This window comes from Rana temporaria, chromosome 7, assembly GCF_905171775.1.
Source record: "Rana temporaria chromosome 7, aRanTem1.1, whole genome shotgun sequence".
NCBI classification, from domain to species: Eukaryota; Metazoa; Chordata; class Amphibia; order Anura; family Ranidae; genus Rana; species Rana temporaria.
The window spans coordinates 136,248,257-136,272,366 of record NC_053495.1 but is presented as its reverse complement, the minus strand read 5'-3'; the positions used below and the strand labels follow the sequence as shown (position 1 = coordinate 136,272,366).

At 42.3% G+C, this 24,110-nt stretch overlaps 1 protein-coding gene across 1 annotated transcript in view; it reads right to left on the bottom strand.

Moving 5' to 3' along the window:
- Positions 1–24,110, bottom strand: part of ARHGAP29 (Rho GTPase activating protein 29) — a 211,479-nt gene that overhangs the window by 160,416 nt on the left and 26,953 nt on the right. Inside the window, exon 2 of the mRNA XM_040359991.1 lies at positions 14,141–14,474. Within this exon, the coding sequence (XP_040215925.1) occupies positions 14,141–14,402 (262 nt within the window). The 5' untranslated portion in view covers positions 14,403–14,474. The remainder of the gene's footprint in view (positions 1–14,140; positions 14,475–24,110) is intronic.

The following is a 24,110-nucleotide window of genomic DNA, read 5'->3' as shown; positions in this document are numbered from 1 at the left end:
GGGAGGGAGTTCGGTAGCAATATCAGGTTTTTATTGCGGTCTGTGTCTCCATTGGGGGAGACACACTATCTGTCCTGAACACTGAAAGTGGGGGAGAAACCAAAATTTCCAATAGAACAGCAGTTGAAGGGAAATTGTTTAACCACTTCAGCTCCGGAAGGATTTGCCCCCATAATGACAAGGCCATTTTTTTCAATACGGTACTGAATCGCTTTAAACGACAACTGTGGCGTGGTACCCCAAAAAATGTGCAAATAAAAAAAAAAAAAAAAAGTGATTTTTTTTTTAACCAAAAAAAAAAAAAAAAAGAAAAATGTAGAAGAATATATAATCGGCCTAAACTGATGAAGATTTTTTTTTAATTGGATATTTATTATAGTAAAAAAAAATAAAAAAATAAAAATGTATGCATGCATGCATGCATGCGCACACACACACACACACACATATATATATATATATATATATATATATATATATATATATATATATATATATATATATATACACACACACACACACACACACACACACACACACACACACACACACACACACACACACACACACACACACACACACACACACACACATATATATATATATATATATATATATATATATATATATATATATATATATATATATATATATATATATATATATATATATATACACACACACACACACACACACACACACAAACACGACAACCACCTAAAATATACACATATACACACACACACACACATACAAACACGACAACCACCTAATAAGTCCCCCTTTTGCCGACGGCATGGACTACACTAAACATCTAAAAGGTATATTGTGGTATCCGACACAGCGTCAATCGGCAGCAGATCATTTAAATCCTGTGATGTGGGGACTCTTGGAATTGAACATGTTTTTCTAGCACACCTCAAAGATGCTCAATTGGATAAAAATCTGAAGAATTTGGAGGCCAACCCCTCAAACTCATCGTTATGTTCCTCAAAACCATCCTTGAACCATTATTGCAGTGTGGCAATCCTGCTTGAATAGGTCACTCCCATCAGAGATAAGCATTTCCAAGAAGTGTGCTCGGTCAGCAACAATGTTAAGCCAGGTGGTACAAGTAACATTGACATGAATGGCAGGACCAAGGTTTCCCAGCAGGACGCTGCCCAAAGCATTACCGTTTTAGAGAGCGATCTTCTTCGCCGCTTCCGAGTATGGGCTGCGGGACTGGGCGTTTCTATTTGATTGACAGGCTTCCGACGGTCGCATACATCGGCCTTAATCCCTTACTGCATCCTAGTGCCATCTCTTCCCCAGGTAAGCGACGCAGACGTATCCGGCCAGCCACACGACTCATCAGACCAGGCCACCTTCTTCCATGGGTCCAGTTCTGATGCTCACGTGTTCATTGTAGCCACTGTTGACACGCATCAGCATGGGCACCCTGACCGGTCTGTGGCTACACAGCCCCATAAACAAACTGTGATGACCATTTTAACTGCTTTCAAACGCAAACTTCAGGGAAAACATGTTTACTTGCTGGCAAATATATCCCACTGACTCTCAAATGCCATTGTAACAAGATAATCAATGTTATTCACTCTACCCGTCAGTGACCTTAATGTTATGGCTGATCGGCGCACACACACACTATAATCATAATCAATAATGAAATCTATTTTAAAAAAAAAAACACACGATTAGGTTTAAATCATTTAGGGCTTTTACTGAAGTGTTATTTTCTGCAAAGACCATACTTTCTTCAGATCTAGAATTTAATTTGATAATGCTCTCGATAGTGAAGCGGTCGCACACACACACACACACACCTAATGACTGTTGATCTTAGACACTATAGCAACAAGCAGAGGTTTGTTCAGGAGGAATGCAGGGTATGCGAGTGGGGGGAGGGGGTACAGCTGAGAACGACAGGCCACTCTACTAACCCACAAATTCTTCTGGTGGGCTTTCATCTTTAGAACTATCTCAAAATTATCCTGTGCGTAATAAGTAATGTGATAAAAGAAAATTCCATTGCAAAGTACGATCTGAAGAAATCGGTTTCTGGGAAGGGAAAACAAGACTACAGGAAATTAAAAGATTTTGTTATTGCAGCTTTTCATAAACTCGCTACAAGCTAGATACACCAAGGAGAAAAAAATTAAACAAAAAAAACAAAACAATAAAAATGTCCGATTATAAACCATAACAGCAAAACTATTAAAATATGCCCAAGAACTACATCAACACGGTCAGAAAACAGGAACAAATGTTTCTCACAATCTCTGTAAATGATTAGATTTTCTCCTTTAATATATATTTTTATTTTGTATTTTATTTATTATCTAGCTTTGAACTTTATTTTTTAAATAAATATATTCTTAACCCTGGCTTAAGCAAAAATGACTTCCCTAATTATGAAGGTAGACCCTGTGCTAAAATTGGAAAAAACAACAACGTAAAAAAATTAAATGTTATACTCACTGAAGGAGGATTTTTACTTTGTGCCAGCAGCACAAGGGACACATCACACTGCTTTTTTTTTTTTACTAAAAAATTGTGTGCAAAGAAAAGTTAGCCTCTGGCAGAATTTTGTGTCTAGGGAGACTTCTCACCACTTCCTGTCAGGATAAAAAACAAAAAAACAAATTCGATTTCACTTTTTTTCTTCTGCACCCCCTAGTTCATACAGGGACAGGAAGTGAAGGAAAATCTCTGATGGCAACTTTATTTCTTCCCTACTCTATCAAAAAATTTTAATACTATGGCTAGAGATGTAATCATTTTCTAAGGCACACAAATAGGACTAATGCCGCGTACACACCATCACTTTTTGTGATGAAAAAAAACACGAAATTTTTAAAAACGTCATTTAAAATGACCGTGTGTGGGGGAAAAACGTTGTTTTATGTCTTCTGAAAAACGACAAAAAAAAACTTCGAACATGCTTCAATTTTTTGTGTCGTTTTTCAAAACGTCGTTTTTTGTGTCATTTAAAATGATAGTGTGTGGGCAAAACGACGTTTAAAACAACGTTTTTAAACCCGCGCATGCTCAGAAGCAAGATATGAAGAGAGCTTCAATGCAAGAGAGCCGCCGTACGTGCTGAACGTAACCGCGCTTTGCTAGAGCATTTTGAAAAAACGATGGTGTGTAGGCAACGTCGTTTTTGAAAATGAAGTTTGAAAAACGTTGTTTTGTTTCATGATTTAAAACGTTGTTTTATTTCATCACAAAAAACGACCGTGTGTACGCGGCATAATTGTTTTCCTTTTAATTTTTGCTTGGAGGTCCTCTGCTTTCTGTGCTGTGGTCCGATTTTGCTGATAACCTACTATTTGCAGATCACCAAAAAATGTAAAAACACAATGGAAGGACACAGGCGCTGCAATAGGAAGTGTGCTATTAAAAAAAAAAAAAACCCTCATTCTTTTAAACTAGACCGTATGCTACTTCTGCTATGGAAAAGGGAACTGGCTGGCTTCCACAGAGTGGCACGCGCATCAATGAATTTCTTCACACTTGTAGAGTCAATGAAAGTCAGATACATGCGGGTTACAACTTTCTACACAGCCAGACCACTAAACTTCACTGGCAATAAAGATGCAGCAGCAAGTGAGTGAGTGAATGGGCACAGGCTTGCTGAACCACAGGCATCATAAGGCGACTGACTATACTTTGGTTTCTTGCGTTTCCCTGTTGTCCCGATATGTCCCTTGAGCAACATAAGATTTTTTTATCGTGATTTTTCCATGTTCCTTAACTATCAGTGGCCAGCAAGGGCAATCCTCCTGGATATAGAATGGCCCTGTGAACGGGAGCCAATTGACAAACTGCATTTGAATTAACAACTGTGTCTGCAGTTTTGTTCTGTGTCTTAATGGCTATATCTGCACCACTTTATTCCTTAAACTGCACTAGAAATCACATTAAAAAAATTAAAAATAAATGCTTGTTGACGCAAGACAGGTCAAATCCCAGTCACCAGGGCAACTATAAAAAGTCTGGCCATGCACATCTATATTTTGCTGTTGGATTGACTGCAATTTCTTCAGGTCACCACTAGGTGGCGTCTAGAAGAAAACCAGTAGACAATCAACATAACAAGTGCCTACATGTTTGTTTGTGTGTGTCTTGGTGCAAGAATATCTGCGTTTTTTTCTATTGCCTGTGGGACTAGTGTGTGGCTGTGTCAGTAGCCTACAATTCTGTTTGTTAATATGGACCAGTGAGGTGTGTATTTATTCTTCACTAAAGTGCATTAAAATGTCACAAAAAGCCATTTTTAAATGTTCCAATAAACTATGTTTTTTTTTTTTTTTACTTTTAAAAGGTCATTGTTAAATGAGAATTAAAAATGCTCAGTTATGCAATAACTTGGCTACTGTTTGTTACACATGGCTCATTCAAAACAAACCTTAAAACTCGCACAAATATTTTTGTGCTAAACAACCACTCTTTGATGTGCCATATTTAGCTTTGGTCCATGTCATAACTTTATTTACCATGAATTCCTTCTAAATCCCCAAGTTCGGACACTAAAGCCTCTCAATCCGTAGAAAATGAAAGATTTACATGAAAAGAATTTGAAATGCATTCTATTAGCATCCTACATGCTGCAGTTACCATACAATAGATTGGAACTTGGCTTACGTACTTGTATAGTACAATTTGTCGTATTCAGAGCTGAACTGTGTGCAGAAGAAAATAACTTTCTGTAGCTCCCTCAAGTTTGCCATAAATGTACTGCTTTTTCATAACTTCTGCAAAAAGTATGTAGTAACATATTCTGGTAAACTTGAGGAAGCAACATAAAATTGTTTAAAAGAGAAGTACTTTTTTTTTGTATCCATTATACTTGCCTAGGTGCATCTGTCCCCCACCGCCTCTACACTGAGGACTGAGCCATCGAACATCGTCATAGCTTGGTTCTCTCAGATCCCCGAGCAGAGAGCTGCTGCCTGTCAATCAGCAGCTCTCCTGCTCTGCTCCTCCCCACTTATTGAAGCACTTGAGCTGTGGAGGGGCGGGGAGTGGCCGTCTCATTCTCTCAGCGGTTCTCTCAGTCCAAGCACCTGGCGGATCTAGACTTTGTCGGGATGACGCTGTGCCTGGACCGATTCCAGTGACGTTAGCAGAGAGCAAACTTCAGACCGCTCTATGCTGAAAATGGGTCACAGGAGTGCAAAACCAATTGCATTCCTGTGACCCCTAGGAGAAGCCCAGCCAACCCAGCTCAGGCTGGACTTCTCCTTTAGATTAAAGCGGAGCTTTTTTTTTGTGGATAGCATAAGTGGAAGCACATCATTTTTATTTATTTTTTAATGTATAGAAAGATTAGGACTACTGCAATATTTTTACGGCTGTCTCCCCATGGGAACATTCACCATCACTTACTGCACAGGTGACAGCTTTGGGGTGACATACTGTTACTGCCACCAGGTGCTGCCCTAGAACACAGACAGAAAAAAACCCCCAACAGAATCTTTAAAAGCCGGTTCACACAGGGGTGGCACAAATGTGGGGGCGACTCGGCAAAGCAATCTCAAGACGACTTGAGAGGCGACTTGCAAAATGACGTCTGTATTGAAGTCAATGCAAGTCGCCCCCAAAGTCGTACAAGAACCTTTTTCTAAGTCGGAGCGTCGCTGCTATTAGAACGATTCTATTGAATAGAGCTGAGCGCGACTTGTCAGGCGGCTGAGTCGCCCCTGTGTGAACCAGCTCTTAGGCGGAACTCTGGCTAAAAACACTGTAAACATAAATTGGCAATAATCAATCACTGGGGTCGCTGGTTCGAATCCCCACCACGGCACTACCTGCCTGAAGTTTACATGCTCTCCCTGTGCCTGCATGGGTTTCCTCCAGTTACTCAGGTTTCCTCCCACACTTCAAAGACATGCTGGTGGGTTGTCTCCTGGCTATATTGGCCCTAGGATGTGTATGTATGAATGCGAGTTATGGACCTTAGATTGTAAGCAGCTAGAGGGCAGGGACTGGTGTGAATGTACAATATATGCGTTGTGCAAATTCATTCATTTTCTCAATTGAAGAGATGCCAAACCAGCGACCTTCTATGAGAACCGCTAGTCTCAACTCTAAGCATTTGTCAATCCTTTTCACTGCTACTAAAATGGAGCAGCCATATATTTAAGAATATCTGCCATTCCTAATTGGGCAAAGGCAAAAAAAAAAAAAAGAAGAAGGAGTACAATAACCATCAACTGCATTGTTTCATCCATCTAAAAATAAAATAAAAAATAAAAATATATTACGCAAGCAGCAGGTCTCTATCCACAAGTATGAATCAAATATAAGCTCTTGGGTCCCTAAACAAACATACCAAGGTAAAATTCACATTATAATAAGCCTTGGCAGAGCTTCTGCAGCATAAGACTAGTTTACTGGTCAAGGGCAAAAGAACAGGTTGAACCAGTCCCGTCCTCTTGTTACATGCACTCTAGATTGTACACAAAAGAGCGAGCATGCAGATAACCTTTAAGAAGGGTCAGTTGGCGGTCATATTTATAAGTTATATACCATTATATATCAGGTCTCGCTCCCTTTAAAAAAATGAATAACTAGTCCACCAGCACTGTGTAGATGAAAAACACCACGTATCACCACAATATTGACCATGTATTGTAATAATGAGGGTTCCATTGCTTATAGAAGATAAGCAAAGCATTTGCCCATTGTACAAAATGTATTTTTTTATCAATTATATAATATTTTATGCAGACGACTATTCATGTTAATTGTATATCATTTAAATTTAGCTGCAGAATCAGGAGAGCAGCACGCCATCGGCTGCAGAATCAGGAGAGCAGCACGCCATCGGCTGCAGAATCAGGAGAGCAGCACGCCATTGGCTGCAGAATCAGGAGAGCAGCACGCCATCGGCTGCAGAATCAGGAGAGAAGCACGCCATCGGCTGCAGAATCAGGAGAGAAGCACGCCATCGGCGGCAGAATCAGGAGAGAAGCACGCCATCGGCGGCAGAATCAGGAGAGCAGCACGCCATCGGCGGCAGAATCAGGAGAGCAGCACGCTATCGGCGGCAGAATCAGGAGAGCAGCACGCCATCGGCTGCAAAATCAGGAGAGCAGCATGCCATTGGCTGCAAAATAAGAGCAGCACAGCATCATTCGTTTTGTATTAGCCATGGCAGTATGATGGGATTTCTTTTTTTTTTTTTTAAATGCACCTACCACTGGATTTTTTTTTATTTTTATAAATCTGCCCACAACCAACAAAACTGTATCAGATCAGTCAAATACACATGCAAAATCTGCATATAAAAATGGTCTTGCAGATATGCCTTTGTTTGTGAAATAGTGCTGACAGTTGACCACAAATGCTTAGAATGCCTTTAGCTTTGCACATGTCAGGTTCCTGTACAAATAACAAAAACATATGTTCAAAAGGCATAGCTCAACAGGCTCAACACAGCAAAAGCCACGTCCATTGTCTTCAGAATACAATCAATAGTCTGCTAACACTATCCAAAAACAATGAAACTGATTACATTGAAGCGTCTACTTTTTGGTGCTGTGTACCTTCTCTTTCATGCTCTGAGTAAGCTAGGCTGTAGTGGACCAAGTGAGAAAAGAGACTGCAGGAAACAGGCAATGTCAAAATTTAGGGTCACTCAAAAGATAAAAATACCAGCAGCTACTGGTGATTAAAGAGCAAGTGCAGGCAACCAGTAAAACCAGTCCGAAAATACTAATGCTGTTCAGTATGTAAACACTGCACCAGTGCCAAGATGAGAAAATCAACTCAACATAGTTTTCTGTAATCATTTGTAACCAGCTTGTATGCACAAGTTTCCTGAAATGCACCTCCGGAACCCGTACAGCCCAAATTCTCTTCATCTTTTATAAAATCGCAATCAACGCAGGTTTGGATCCAATTGGTGCCTTTAAAGTGTTACTAAACCCAGGAGCCTGCATTCACTATATATCTGGTCTACCACAGTACATGGAAATACAATAAATCTAGGATCTATAACTGCTAATACAGTACTTTTTCTCATCAGCAGTAAAGTAGTCTTGTGACTTTTACAGTGTCTGGCTGAGCACTGGTTAAAGCTTGTAGGAAGAGGAGTTTTTATTCTCACCCCATTATCCCATGAGGCTGCAGGACCCCTGACCCTCTGCTTGGACAGTGCTGATTGGCCCTGTGCTGATCACATGCACCCTCCCAGGAGATGGATTGGGGACAACGGAAGAAGGGGAGGATCAGAAAAAGGATCAAAAAAACTTTTTATGCAATGCGCACAATCCCACAGTGAATAGAACAAGCATGCTTTTATTGCATATACAGAATGCTTTTAGTGTTGTGGGTTTATTAACACTTTAAGCCTTTAGTTCAGCTTTTCCCAACCATTGTTTCATGCAACCCTAGGCTACCGCCAGAGGTTGCTTGGGATTCCTTGAGCTGTAGCCAATAGATTTCCCATCTGATACCTGTTAGTTAGAACATTGTTACTAGCCAGAGTCAATGTTGAGGGACCTTTGACCATTAATATAAGAGATAGAGTTGCACGATTCTGGATAAAATGAGAATCACAATATTTTTTTTTTTTGCTTAGAATAAAGATCACGATTCCAATTTTTTTTTTTTGTATAAATGTGAAAGGTATCTTTGACATACAAAAAAAAAAAAAAAAAAAATTGGGCTAACTTTACTGTTTATTTTTTTTTTTAATTAATTGAAGTGCAATTTTTCCAAAAAATTGGATTTGAAAGACTGCTGTGCAAATACAGTGTGACAAAATATTGCAAATGATCGCGATTTTATTCTCTAGGGTCTCTGCCAAAAAAAAAAAAAAAGTATATAATGTTTGGGGGTTTTAAGTAATTTTCTAGCAGAAAATACAGATTTTAAACTTGTAAGCAACAAGCTTCAGAAAAAGGCTTAAGCCTGGTACACACGATCAGATTTTCTGCAGACAAAGCGTAGGACTTTGGTCTGAAGTGTGTTGGTCATGAACTTGTCTTGCATACAAAAACAGCAAAGAATTGTCGGCCAACAAACACAAAACAAAGTGTTTTTTCAGCTCTTTAGCACCACCCTTTGGGCAACTTCTGCTAATTTTGTGTTATTGTTAGCATTGCTTCTGAGCATGCGTGTTTGTACTTTCAACTTTTGTCCAAAGGACTTCTTTACACACGATCGCATAATCCGACAACACACATTTGTTGTCGGAAAATTTTAAAGCATTCTATCCAACATTTGTTGGCGGAAAATCCAACAATTGTCCGATGGAGCATACAAACGGTCGGATTTTCCGACAACAGCCTGCCATCACAAATTCTGTCGGAAACTCCGATCCCGTGTATGGGCCTTAAGTCTTTAAAGCAGAGTTCAACCCAACGTTAATACATGGTCTTAAAACTTAAGACCCCTCATTTTTGAATATTATATTATACAAAATGTGTACCTTCGCCCCAGCCTCACAGTGACAAGGTACGTAATTTCCTCTTCTGCCTCTCCTCATTCCCCCTGCTGCCTTCTGGGAACTGTGTGTCCCAGAAGACAACAAAGCCATTTACCAAGCACCGCGCATCTTACACATGCGCAGAAGGAAACCGGCTGTGAAGCCTGAAGGCTCCACTACCAGTTTCCCTTAGTTGCAATGACGGCACCTGCACCCAAGCCGATGGAACTCCTCTAAGTGGTTAAACGGACTTCTTTAACAGACCGAAGTTCATCCCTATGATCTAAAAGAATCGAGAGATACATTGTACCTTTTCTCTATTGCCCGGTACACACAATCAGAAAATTGTACAATTCCTAACCTAATGGAGGATCTGTCCTGCTGACAGATAAATCTAATGACTTGTACACACAATCGGTTTTCCCGGGGGTACAAAGTCCACCGGGAAAACTGAGGGGAAAGCAGAGAACCTGCTCGGTAGCTTTTTCCCCCCTACACACGGCCAGGTTACCCGGCAGGAAAACGGACATGAGCGCTTTGGTCGGGAAACCCCCGGCCATGTGTATGCTCCATCGCAGGTTTTCCCCATAGGTAAACTGCCAGCTTAAAAACCGCTGGGAATCCTGAAAAAAAAAAAAAAAAAAAAAAACACGAGAACATTTTCTAATATTTCCCGCCGGGAATTCCCGGCGGTTTTCCTGTCGGGAAAACTGTGATGGAGCATACACATGGCCGGTTTTCCCGTCGGGAAAACTCTGATGGAGCATACACATGGCCGGTTTTCCCGGCCAAAAGCCATCATAGCAGTTTTCTCCGACAAGGAAACTGGTCATGTGTACAAAGCATATGGGCACCCCTCTCACTGACCACCAATGCAGGGGAGCATTTCACCACCCCCCTGAGCCTGATTTCGAGACAGTGAAAGGTCTCTGGGCAGAACTGTGCTGGGTGTCTGGACACAGAGCGCGGTTTGGGATCAAGCCTGCATGTGTGCCACCATAGCAAGTGCCAGGGGACCCCAGACAGGCGAATAAGGGACGCTCTGTGCAAAACCATTATAGAGAGCATACAAGTATGACAGTAATATTTTTAATTACGTTTACAATCACTTTAACTAGATCTTCTAAATATAAAAAAAAAGACAACAAAGACTCTGCAGTTGGTGTGTTCGGGAACAGCTTTAAAAAGGATATATCCACTATATTACAAAAAAACAGGAGGTGGAGTGGACTAGAGTACAAAGGTTTTTCATCCAGGCATTTCCTATCACCAAGTGTGTAGGTTTTGCTCCATGTATTAATCTTTAAAAAAGGTTGTAAAGGCAAAACAACATTTTTTAAATAACAGGCATGTTATGCTCGCCTGCCATGTGCAAGGATATTGCCCAGAGCGCCCCTGAACCTCTACTTCTAGGGTTCCTCACTGGTGCTCCTGGCTCTTTCATGCGCCACCACATAAAGCCGCTTCCTACTGGGGCACACGTGCAAGCTTGCTCTTGAGGCGGGCTCTGTGCATCTACAGATACACACATCGCAGCTCTGCCCCACCCACCTCTCAGGATTTTATTGGCAGAATCATTAGCCAATGGCTTCAACTGCTGCCCCTCTGTCCAGTAAATGCACAGAGAGAAGAGCCACTACAGATGGGCACATTGCTGGATCAAGTGAAGGCCCAGGTAAGTATTTTGTGGTGGTTAGGTCAGGGCTCGACAAACCCCGGGCGCCAGGTCGCATTTGACAATTAGCGACTTGGCGCGGCACAGCTGGGGTGTCCTGTCTCCGAGCTGACTCCTAGATCCCAAGCAAATTTGTCAAGCCGTGGGTAAGGTGGCGATTTTACCTTAGTGCAGCAAATGCATTAAAGTAAAAAATGCCATGCCTTTACAACCAATTTAAACACATTTAAAAATCAAGTTTGATAGTAGTTCACCTCTACGTGCATAAAAGAAAAAAGAAAGAAAAAAGTGCAATCCTACCACAAGTAAACTGTATGAGATTATTATTCTAATATACTCTATTAAAAGTATATGCATGCCTGCCAAATTCCATGGATTATGAAGTTACCAAACGAGACTTCATGTTTAATCTTACATGTAATTAACGTGACAGAAATAAATGCATCCTGTATTTGAGAACACAGTAGGAAATTTCAGCCAGCAACACACATTTAAAAATCAATATGGAAAAGGTTTTTTCTCAGAGCAGTCACAGGCATAAAGGCCCCTCATTTACCATGTTCAAGGCAAAAAAAGAGAAAAGACATTCTCTTCATGCCTAGCTATTTCCATTACAAAAAGCTACGGGCTGGAGTATGGGTCTGAAGTACTAATGGTTTCACACCAAAACCTTTTACTTCGACATCAAAGACAAAGCATTCTTGGGCTGACAGCAGTGGCACAAACACTTTGTTACAGACACTTAACTAAATAACCAATATTTAGAGTCCTGTAAAAAGAATTACACTGGAAAATACATAGGATACATGTATACTGCAGTGCTGTATAATAACCAAAAGAAAACGGAGGGCCCTTTCTCACTGGTGCGCTTAAAAACACGGTATGCATTTGCAATACATTTTTGGTGCATTTTCTGTATTCCTGCATCCCAACATGCACCTCTGAAACTTGGACATGTGATGAAAAATGAAAATAAAAATAAAAAGCACGGCGAGTGCATTTCCTAAAGAATTCAAAGAGATGCGTTTTTGAAACAGGGCACCAAAGATGCAGCATTCAGGACTTTTCAAAATGTACCATACCGGCAGTACACTGGTGTGAAGAGTTTCATAAGGTTTAAAAGGTTCTTATTTTTATTGTATTTTTGGTGTGCTTTACAGCTGCAGAAAAAAGTGCATCAGGTTAAAAGGGGCCTGCCTTTCTGTTCACCTATTGTTAAAGCTGAAAAAAAAAAAAGGCCTAATAAAAGTTTTGTACATGTGCATAATAAAAATAAATTGCCACCAATTAAATGTGCCAGGTCTCTTTTACATTTATTCAGGCTGCAGTCTTCTGCCAATAGCTCCTGCTGCTTTCTCTGAGCCTGTGGATGAGAGAGGGAGAGAGAGAGAAAGGAAAGAGAAGGAGAAGGAGAAGGAGAAGGAGAAGGAGAAGGAGAAGGAGAAGGAGGAGAAGGAGAAGGAGAAGGAGAAGGAGAAGGAGAAGGAGAAGGAGAAGGAGAAGGAGAAGGAGAAGGAGAAGGAGAAGGAGAAGGAGAAGGAGAAGGAGGAGAAGGAGAAGGAGAAGAGGAAGGAGGAGAAGGAGGAGAAGGAGAAGGAGGAGAAGGAGAAGAAGGAGAAGGAGAAGGGAAGAGAACCAGCGCTCCTACAGACAGGCACAGTGGTGGATGGATACAGAACAGGTACGATGTCAAGGAGCGAAGTAGTGGGACACCATTGTTCTTTGTGGATCCAGCACGCAGCGCCCATTGTGGTATCAGCCCACAAACATGCACTTTCAATTTGAGACTAACAGTATAGATCTAGTGCCACCCACTCACACTTTTAAAAGCAGTAACCCTAACAAGGGTTATATATTAACTTTATGGGGCAGATTCACATACAATTGCATGGGCGCAGTGTATGTGAGATACGCTACGCCGCTGTAACTTACCTTTGGAAGCTTTGAATCCACAAAGAATTTGCGCCGTAAGTTGCGGCGTAGTGTATCTCTCGCGGCGTAACAGCGCCCAATTCAAATCGGCAAGTAGGGGGCGTGTTTCATTTAAATGAAGCGCGTCCCCGCGCCGAACGAACTGCGCATGCGCCGTCCCTAAATTTCCCGCCATGCATTGCGCTAAATGACGTCATTGTTTTGACGTGGAAATTGCGTCCAGCCCCATTCACGGACGACTTGCGCAAACAAAAAAATTTCAAATTCGAGGCGGGAACGACGGCCATACTTAACATTGCGTACGCCACCAAATAGCAGCTTTAACTATACGCTGAAAAAAGCCGAATGGAAACGACGTAAAAGAATGCGATGGCCGCTCGTACGTTCGTGGATCGTCGGAAATAGCTAATTTGCATACTCGACAGGGAATACGACGGGAACGCCACCCAGCGGCCGCTGAAGAATTGCATCCAAGAACATCTAACCCAGATGCCATCGTATCTTGTTTAGAGGATTCAAAACAAAGATACGACGCAGGAAATTTGAAAGTACGCCGGCATATCACTAGATACGCCGGCGTACTCTCTTTGTGGATCTGCCCCTTTGTGTATAATTTTTACTGATTCTACAACCCCCCCCCCCTCCAAAAAATAAAATAAATCGAGCCATGGGTGGCCTGGCCAAAACCATTCATCTCCACAATCTAAAAAAAAATTAAAAAAAACAGTGTACAGCAGTAGGAAATAATCAACCGATGACTGCAGTGCCTCAGGTACAAGAATACGAGCAGTGGAGAATTCTCAATGGGGAAATCAATCGATTTATTTCTGTTCAGCCAGTGAAAATAGAACCGTGTTTGGCAATCATTAAACGGGACATGTCGTTTCTCAACAGCTGGAGAGCCACAGGTGGAACGCGCCTTAGCGCATTTTTAAAAAAAAAAACTTGCTTTTAAGACAACAAATGACAGAAAGTACACAAAAGAAGAATACACCTCGAAAAAAGAAAGGTTCCAGGACAAAGAGAAACAATCCTTACCACAGTATACAACCTCCAAAAGAAGAGTTAGCAGTCTAGAGGTCAAGACTCACCTGGAGATACAAAGGCTTCTTTGAGATACAGAAGAACATCGGAAAACCTCCTGACGTCATTCACCAACTGCATGATGTACTCGGGATCCACCACAGAGCTGTCATAGCCATCCGAATTTGTACTGATGCTACTCAGCGAGTTGCTTTTGGTGCTCCGCCCCATTCCCCAGTTTGATGCGTTTGTGATGGTAAAAAAATTTGAGGTAGAAAACCGTGAAAATCCAAAAGCACGCCTGTTACCTCCGCCGTTCTGACGCAACATCCCAGCGTGCTTGCGAGAGCTCCGCAGCAAGCATTCAGTGCCACTCCCTGCCCATCAGCCACAGATCCAAACCTGGAAGAAAAAAAAATGCACATGTTCATAAGTCAAGCAAGAAAGTTACTATATTAACCTGCTCGGGTTGTCACCAGCACAGGAAGTTAGGTCCATATAACGGTGTTCCAAAACTTCAATGGAAATGCAAATAACTTTTCAAAGGTTCTAATCTTCCCTATTCTATACAAAAATGTATCTTACTTGTGCTTAACATTCATGCAACTGGAATCTTCCCATTAGCCCTCCTGTAATGCCCTGGTTAAAGGACAGAGAAAGAGGCAAAGGTCGGAATTCAGAGGCTGCCTAAAAATCCGATGACAGTCTGCTGTATGCACATTTGTTCAGAAGAACACCCTATAGCAATAGGAGAGAGAATAGAGATAAGTCTATCAATCTGCTACTGCTTCTTTATTGTCCAATCACAGATCTGTTCTTGGCAGGGTCATTATCACTACTATGAGCTGAACAGTTGCAGCAAAGCCATTGGTTGTAAACTATTAGCTTTCCCCCTATGTAAAGGAGATAAATGAAGACCCCATTTGTAATCTAAATCAGGAAGGCAGCCTGGGTGACAACCAAGGCTCGCTCCCCTATACATATACAGTGAAAGAGTAAATGCAGTCAAGGGATGGTTGAAAGATTACCAGGTAAAATACATGAAAAAAAGCCTGATTATTATATTGTTTATTATATCCTCTACTCTATGCACATTTAGCCCCAGAGCGTGGTGCTCCAGCGTTTAGCCACAAGTGGAGGGCATAGGTGCCTCGTCCAGCCCAGCTGCCAGTAGCCTGACAAATACAAAAGGCCGACAGCTCCTGCAGCTACACGAGACACCTAGCTGTATGAATGTTTAGCACAATACATGCCCAAGGACGAATGCCCAGCAATGAAGTCTGCCTTTGAGGAATTCATACATGGGCACATTACACCCCAAGGGCAAGTACAGCTGGGCGCACCGTCCAACTACAGCAGCTGTCAGCCTCTCAGATTTTGACAGGTCGCTGGCAATGGAGCTTGGTAGAGCACCTGTGCCCTATGAGAGGGGGTAAAATGCCAGAGCCTCATACACCGGGGCTAAATGCCCAGTGTGCATAGAGACAAAAATCTCAGTAAGCTACAGTGTGCATACTGTCTTCACCACGATTTCTTTGTATCATGCAGATCTTACCAGGCATGCCACTTTATTTTTTTATAAAAGTCATATACTTCCATAGAACCAATAATGAGTGTTAGACATTATCCTCAACACAGAAGTGAAATAACAAGGTCTTGCAGCTCTAAGTTCTTGAAATAGCTTTATAATAGGAAGCTACTGAAAGACACAGCATGATGCAGCTCTTCGGAACAGGAAGTTAGTCTAAAGGAAATGCCCCCCACAAACCACCAGAAGCTTCATATTCTGTATGTACATATATTACAGTGATTTTCCATAAAGAAGATTGTATTGTACATCAGAATCTGTTTTTTAGTGCCAACATAACTGGAACATAAGGTTTACATTTTGCTCAGCTGCTTTACTAATGCAAACACCCGAGTCAGACAGCCAACCACATTCTAAGCCCAGCTTTCTCTACTACAGTTAGAGCCCATTCACAACTAATGTGTTGCGTTACACACACACACACACACACACACACACACACACACACACAGTATCCTTGTGTTACTATGCATTGTGCTAAGGCAGCCCAATGATTTTGAATGAGCTGCCAAACATACCCCAAGGCCGGGTGCGCCCAACCTTTTGAAGAGCGAGGGCCACTAATGCAACTTTGTAACCAGTCACAGGCCACAATGAGCAGAGCGGACGGATGACAGGTCACGACTACTCTATAGGCCCTCTGATCCGCCCAGATGGAAGGGGACAAATGTTTTTCGGATTTGAAGTAGGCAGGGGCAAACGGACATCTGTCGCTCTGTAGAGGTGAATTGAGGGTTCCATTTGGTCGGGCTGATCGCGTGAAAATGGCCTAAGACTGCTTTCACACTGATGTGCTGCGGTTTACCGCGAGTGCAGCTGTGTCTATCCTGGGGGTTAGCTGAACTTTGCCATAGACTCCGCCTGTGGCAAAAGCCGGCACTGTAGAGGAAGCTTCAGCTTATTGGGCTCTGCTACGTAGCTGCTTTCTTCCTTTACCACCAGCTTCACGTCACAACACTGATGCTGTGGTATGGCAGGTCGGCAACCTGTGATCTTTGCTTGCCAACCCGTCCTTCCAGAGCAGGAGGTCGCGGGCCACATGTGGCCCCCGGGCCACTGGTTTGCCACCCCTGCCCTAAGAGATTGAAAATCAGACATTATTATTATTATTATTATTATTATTCAGGATTTATATAGCTGTATCCTAATGAGCTTGGTGCTGTTGAAATTATTCATTAACAACAACAATGCTCAGAGTGAAAATGAAAAAAAGATGAATGCAAAATAAAAAATTTAATAAAAAAAAAAAAAAAAAAGCACCCCATATCAAAACTGTGGCACCAATCACTGCACAGATGCAAAGGAATAGTCCAAGCAGTCCCAATAAATGGTCAACAGGTTAAATGTTGAGCAAACTGTATTTCAAAAATAGATGCCAGTATGTTGGTATTGTAAAGTCCCCCTAAGAGCAGGTTGGTGACATCAAACCACAAGACACCGAAGAACAGTGCTGTATGATAGAAAACGTATCCTCCACCTCCAAAACAACTGCCACTTACTAGAAGATATGATCCCAACTAGAGATCTATGTTCACGGATGGCCTTTACCCCCAGCCTGGATCTCTGTGTGGCTCTGTCAGATGTCTCCACTCGATCTGTAAATCTGTCCTCAACCACTCTCACAGGATCATAATGTGCTCATGGCCTCCTCTGCTGCCACTTCCAGTAATGTCTCTCTACTTCCTCCCTTTTTTACAGGTCTTCATATTGTGCGTGTGTCTCACATTTATAGTTGCAGCATATTTTCCCATTAGGCCCCTTTCACACGTGCGGACCGTATGTCCGCTTTTTCATCCATCCGTTTGCGGATGAAAAAAAATGGACATACATTAGTCCCTATGAGATCGCGGGTGTCAGCGGATGAACATCCGCTGACACCCGATCTCGTCTGCCTCCGCAAAGATCCAATTTTGCAGACAGAAGAAAACCCTATTTTTCCCTTCCGTCTGCGGATCGGATGAACGTGGACATACGGTCCGCGTTCATCCGATCCCCCCATAGGGGAGAGCAGAGAAAAGACAGGGCGGTCCCTGCTGAGCAAACGGAGCATACGGAGGCGGATCATTACTGATCCGCCCCGTGTGGAAGGGGCCTAACACCCAATTTTTATTTATATGATTAGTTCAATTGACAGCGCAGTATTATACACCTTTTTCCCAGGATTTACATAGCGCCAACAGTTTAGACAGCGCTTTACAATATAAAAAAGGGAGACAGCACAGTTATAATACATTAAAATACAAGAAGATTAAGAGGGCCCTGCTCAGAAGAGCTTACAATCTAGGTGGTACAAAAGGTTGTAACTGTGGGGAATGAGCTGATGGCCACTTCCATCAGATTAAAAGATTAGTTGGAAACGCGATAGGCTTCCCTGAAGAGGTGAGTTTTCAGGGATCGCCTGAAGGTAGCAAGAGTTGGGAATAGCCGGACAGGTTGAGTTAGTAAGTTCCAGAAGATGGGAGAGGCTCTGGAGAAACCCTGGAGATGAGCATGGGAGGAGGAGACGGGAGAGAGATTGAGAGTAGGAGGTCTTGAGAAGAGCAGGACGGTTTGGGATATGTTTGGAGACAAGATTGGTGATGTAGCTCGGGGCAGAGTTGTGGATGGCTTTGTCAATTGTGGTTAGTATTTTGAATTTAATTCGCTGGGTGGTCAGGAGCCAGTGTAGGGATTGGAGGAGAGGGTTGGCAGACACTGAGCGGTTGGTAAGGTGGATATGTCTGGCAGCAGCATTCATGATAGACTGAAGAGGGGCAGCCTATGGAGAGGCATGCGCCAACGTATTAGTATGTGAATAAAACACAAGTACATTGTGCTGTGCTACCTACCAAAATGCATGGCACTGCAATGCACTATTATGTGTTGCAGTAACAAATGGTAACACACAGACCAGTCAGAACCACAATGATTCATTGCGACATCCCGAATGAAAGATGAAAAACGGCATGGTTTTCAAATCCCAGGACTGCTGCACCGGGCTGCGCAGGCTGCCAACCTGAATCATCCACTGAGGTAAGTGCAGCAGAGACTATGGGGTAGCGGGGGGGGGGGGGGGGTAGTAGGATGCTGGCTCACCTTTTCATTTTTTCTGGAAAGGTGAACACTTTAAATGCACATACATTATATTTTTATGAGGAGATTTTGGTTGAAATGATTAGTCCTGATGGAAAGGTCTCCAACATTTGATCGTGAACTTAGGCACATTCCTAGAACAACAAAAGTAACAAAACCTGAATACAAAATATCCCCATTTACCCTGAAAACATAAAGTGGTTGTACCTTCATCTCTAAATCTCAAACGGGTCTGGACGCCCCTTATATAATTACAAACCAACTCCAAGGTCACACTGGCAGATCGATCTTCTAAAAACAGACATGTGGCGGATTGGACATCAGTCACATAAAAATGGACATGCAGTGCGTTCCCATCCGACAGCCCATTGAGAACAGCGAGCTGTGTCGGTTCTGCATCAGCGGAGCAGACACAGACCTGTCATCCGCCTGCTCAGTAGCAGAGAGATCCCCTGCTGAGTTGGTGGATCCGCTGGCAGACTCTGCCAGTGTGAATGTGGCCTTAATGGCCGTACACACAGGCCGAATGTCAAGCGGCATCAGCCGGTTCGATAGAAACCAGCCAACATTCGACCTGTGTGTAATGGGGCCGTTCCAACAAAAGACAGCTGTATGGCCAGCTTCCATCAAAAGGGCATGACCAAAAAAAAATGTCTGCCAATCGGCATCCAATCAGAACCTCTCCCTGTGTCCCCCCCTGTCAGAATGCAATAGCTGAACGGAGAGGTTGATGTACTAAAATGGAATAGTTAGTACAGCGGCTTCTCCCAAGCGCTCCAATTGTTTTTCAACCCGCTGGGTTGAATGAAAAAAATAGATAAATAATATAATAAAGTACCAGGCTGTATACTGGTTACAATAAAAAGCATTGCAAAATATGCATGCGTCTATGTTCCTTACTGTTGTCACATATAATGGATACATTTTAGCAGCTGTCATTCTTATCCAATTAGCCAGGCTTATCATGGCTGCAATACACAACAAATCCAGAAACTTGCTACAAACACCTAATACAGAAACCTATCAGGCGTGCAAAGGAAGTGTTAATTTGAGTGCAGCCTGTTTGACCACAAAGAGCAATTTAACTTGTGTACACAGCTCCCTAGATGTTTCATCTCTTTACAACCAAAACCCTTTGTATTCATTGTACACGCATGGTAGTATTCAATCACATTAATGTGCAGCTATATCACAGAAAAATCGCACTAAAGCGTCACACTCCATCAATTCAACAAAATTCTAAACTCTAAAATATATTATAACTACATCATGAAGACCAGGCCTCTGACATTTTGTTGACATGTAAAAATCTGTATTTTTTTTTTTTGCTAGAAAGTTACGTCGAACCCCCAAACATATGTATTTTTTTTTTTTTTAGCAGAGATCAGAGAATATAATGGCAGTTGTTTCAATTTATTTATGTCACACAGTATTTGAGAAGCAGTTTTTGTAAAAAATAAAAATACAGTATTAAATTTTAATGCAAACAAAAAATAAAAATAAAAAAACAAACCCACACAATATATAATCTAGGTAAGTATCCAAAAAAAAATTCAAATAAATGGATGTTAAAGCGGGGTTCCCATTACATTTTTCAATTTTTAAATAGATCTCCTTTCATCTCTCGTTTTATATGTTTATATAGTCTCACTTACGATTTTAAAAAGTTCCGCCGAGTTATTCAAAACGAACACTTTATATTCTTGTCTCCAGATCGTTCTCATTTTGCTTGTGGGCATTGTAAAGCCCACAAGCAATTACTTGCGGGAATACTGTGGATGACGCTGCCCGTCCCACCCCATTCTCGTGCGTCCGCAATAGCACTGCAGCGCCGCTCCATCAAACACTTGGGTTGCCATCACAACGAGCGGCGGCGAAAGTGAACGCCGTCGTGATGGCAACCCATAAACATCAACAAGCCCGGAAACACAGGGGAAGCGCATGGCATCCTGGGAGCCGACATCAGGATCCTCGGTGAACAGGAAGACAGATTTCGTGGGAACGCATAGCAACAGGCATTTCAAGGTGAGTAAACATTTTTTTTTTCTTTTTTAGGTCTTATTTACACTTTAAAGTGAAATTGTATTTTTGATGGAACCTCCACTTTAAAAAAGGTAAAAAAAGGTAAAAAAAAAAAGTCAGCTTTAAAATTGTGCACACTCATGGAATGGAGACAAACTGATACTTCTAAATCTCCATAGGCAACACCAACATATTTTTTTTTTTTTTTACAGGTTACGCGTAGAGTTGCTAAGGAGGTCAAGCGCTGGTATTATTGTTCTTGCGAACGTTCAAGGCGATACCTCATGTGTGGTGTAAACACAGTTTACATATGCGTGCGTAACCTACATATGTGTGCACGGGAGTGTGAGGAATAGGGGTGCTCTAAAAAATTTCACTTTTATTCCTATCACAATAAAAAAAAAATAATAATAATAATAATAATAATAATAATAATAATAATATTAATATATATATTTTATGTGAAATGTGATAGAAATAAGGGATGACAGGTCCTCTTTATAGGAGACATCTTGTCAATAAGTCTCCAGATCTCTCCTCTACCATTGAGAGCATGAGATTAAAAAAAAAAAAAAAAAAAGCAGCGTTACATTTTTCCTAACATGTCAAATCGTACCAATGTGAACCAAGGCTAAATGTGAGATACCGTAGGTGGCAGAGAGCCTTTTAGAAGAAAAGACAGATTCCCGTGGCTCTCTGCAGGTCCCTACAATCTCTAATGATATAACGGACAAATCTCCTGGCAAGCTGAAATTAATTGACCTATGGCACATAATTTGTAATAAAAACCTCTTTGCCATTCTGAGGCTTCCCTCCAACCACTTTGCATATCTTATATATAATGCGACTCTGTACTTGCCAATTATGCTTCAGAAATCTCCCTCCACCAAGTCTGGCTGCATCCATTTTAACTGTGGGCAGCTGAAGCAACTGCCTGTTCACTTCCTGGATTTACAGACACACACCTCCAGCTCTGAAGCTCTCATTGGCACCTCTTATGGCTCATCCCTCCTCCCTTTCTGGTAAACTCACAAGATTTAAAGAGCACTGTGCATGATGTCATAAGCCTAGGCTTTTTACCAGACAAGAAACAGCAAGTATGCTGTATAAGGTATTTATTGGCAGAAAAAAAAAAAATGTTTTACTATCCAAAGTTAGAACAACAAGGGCAGAGGATTTAATAGATAGGACGTTTAAAAAATTACTGAAGTTTCGCTTTAAGGTTGGAGCTTGTAAACAGAAAATCCCTTTAGCTGGTAAAACTAGTCGACATTGTAAATAAAAAACCTTATATCATCAGTGATGAGAAGGAGAGACGTATCTCCACCCCAGCACACACACCAGACGGCTTGCATTATATACCAGGAAATCATTTCTCACACACAATATATGAATAATGTCCTGTGACTGATTAGAAACAAACCAATCCCACCTCCCAAAACTTGTATTTCAGGCTTTAGAGATATTTACCAGCACCCTACATTTCCATAATCATATCTGAAACGCTAATGGCAAGATGTCAGTTTACAGCCCAGCTCCAGTTCAGATTTGTTTTTCCCCCATTCAGTGGGGCTGTGCCAATATTTCCTAATGGCACCCCCACATATTTATTTTTATTTAAATTATAGGCACTTATACAGCGGCATCAATTTATGCAGCATTTACATATACTGTATATTTGCACAAGTCCCTGCCCTAAAGGAGCTTACAATCCAAGATCCCCATCTCACATTCATACATACACATACTAGGGCCAATTGACAGGAGTCAATTAACCTACCAGCATGTATTTGGAGTGTGGGAGGAAACCGGGGTACCCGGAGGAAACCCATGCAGCATGCAGGCACAGGGAAAACATGCAAACTCCAGGCAGGTAGCGCCATGCTTGGGATTCAAACCGATGACCCTAGTGCTGCCAGGTGGAGGCGCTAACCACTTAGGGCTCTTTCACACCAAACGCAGTGGGATGCATTTTGAACTGCACTCAAACTGAACAGCCCAAAATCCAGGTATTTCTAAGGGCATAGATCACATAATGCAGTGCTACGCAGTCAAAAAAAAAAAAAAATGAATTAGGAGCATGATGCATTTTTCTGCACTGCAAATGCAGGGGGAACGCGATACAAACGCGCCGCACCATGCTCCTTTAAGCCAAGCCCAAAAACCGCAATGAAAGATGCACTGCAAACAGCGCTCAAGCATGCATCAAACGCAAGTAAACACATAGTCAAAAACATGCAGCTGTGTGCGGTTTCTGGTGTGCATGGGCCCTTAACCACTGTGCTGCTCCTATGCAGCAACATCTCTAGCGACGCACGCTAATTTGCATGTCAATATGTATACGCACATGTATGTTTTGTTACGGTGAGATTTTTGAAAAGGAGTTATGCGCTTTTCACGCTCATTGAAATCAAAGGACTGCCCTAATCTTAATGCGCAGAAAAGCATGCCCACTTCCTTGTTCTATCAAGAAATGCCCTATGTCGAAAAATGCCTCCGATGGGTCTGCGCACGCGCATACCAAACGGCACTCCAGCTATGTTTATCAACAGGCATGACATCAACAGAGTGCATGCACAGATTGTCGGAGGCATTCTCCGACACTATGCAAACAGCGGGCGAACGTAGCTGTCAGACTGAGCCTCTGAGTTGCGGGACTGGTGTGTTGCAACACGCCCTTAGACAACACACACCATTCAACACACCAAACCCTGCCCTCCAACAAAGACAAAACATGCATGGAAAACCTGCCCGCAACAGATGGTCAGTGGTGTAACAGATCATCATTGATCAGTTATCCATATGGAACACCACCTTCGGGTAGGCACACACGCGATCCGTGGATTGGAGTAGGACGCAGGTAGCATGAGCTGCCTCCCGGTCCTGTAACGGTCATAGAAAAGACTGCGGCTTCAGCCTAGCTCCCGGAGCGGCGGCCATCTTGGTCCACCTGGCAGTGGCAACAAGCTTTCCTGGCCTCCCTGATTTCCTGGAGTTCGTTCCCCAGAGTGCCTGAGAGCGCTCCCGCAGCACATACGCAGCCTACACCTGCCTTGGAACAGGCAGCGGCGTTGGCTTAGCTCCTGGAGTGGTGGCCATCTTGCTCCACCTGGCGGCGGCCTAAGTGAGCTCCCCTGCACTCCCCGACTTATTTGTCTTGTCCTTTTTTTTTCAGATCCAAAAATGATCCGATCCGTGACTCTGATCCGAGAGACAATCTGAGTTTTTAGATCCGTTGCACCCCTAGCAGCATTTGACAAGTACATTATCCCTCCGCTGTTTGCATGGCTTTGAATGCTGGCCATTGTATACTGTCTCCTGTCAAAAAATGAATCCGACAATCTGCACATTCGCTG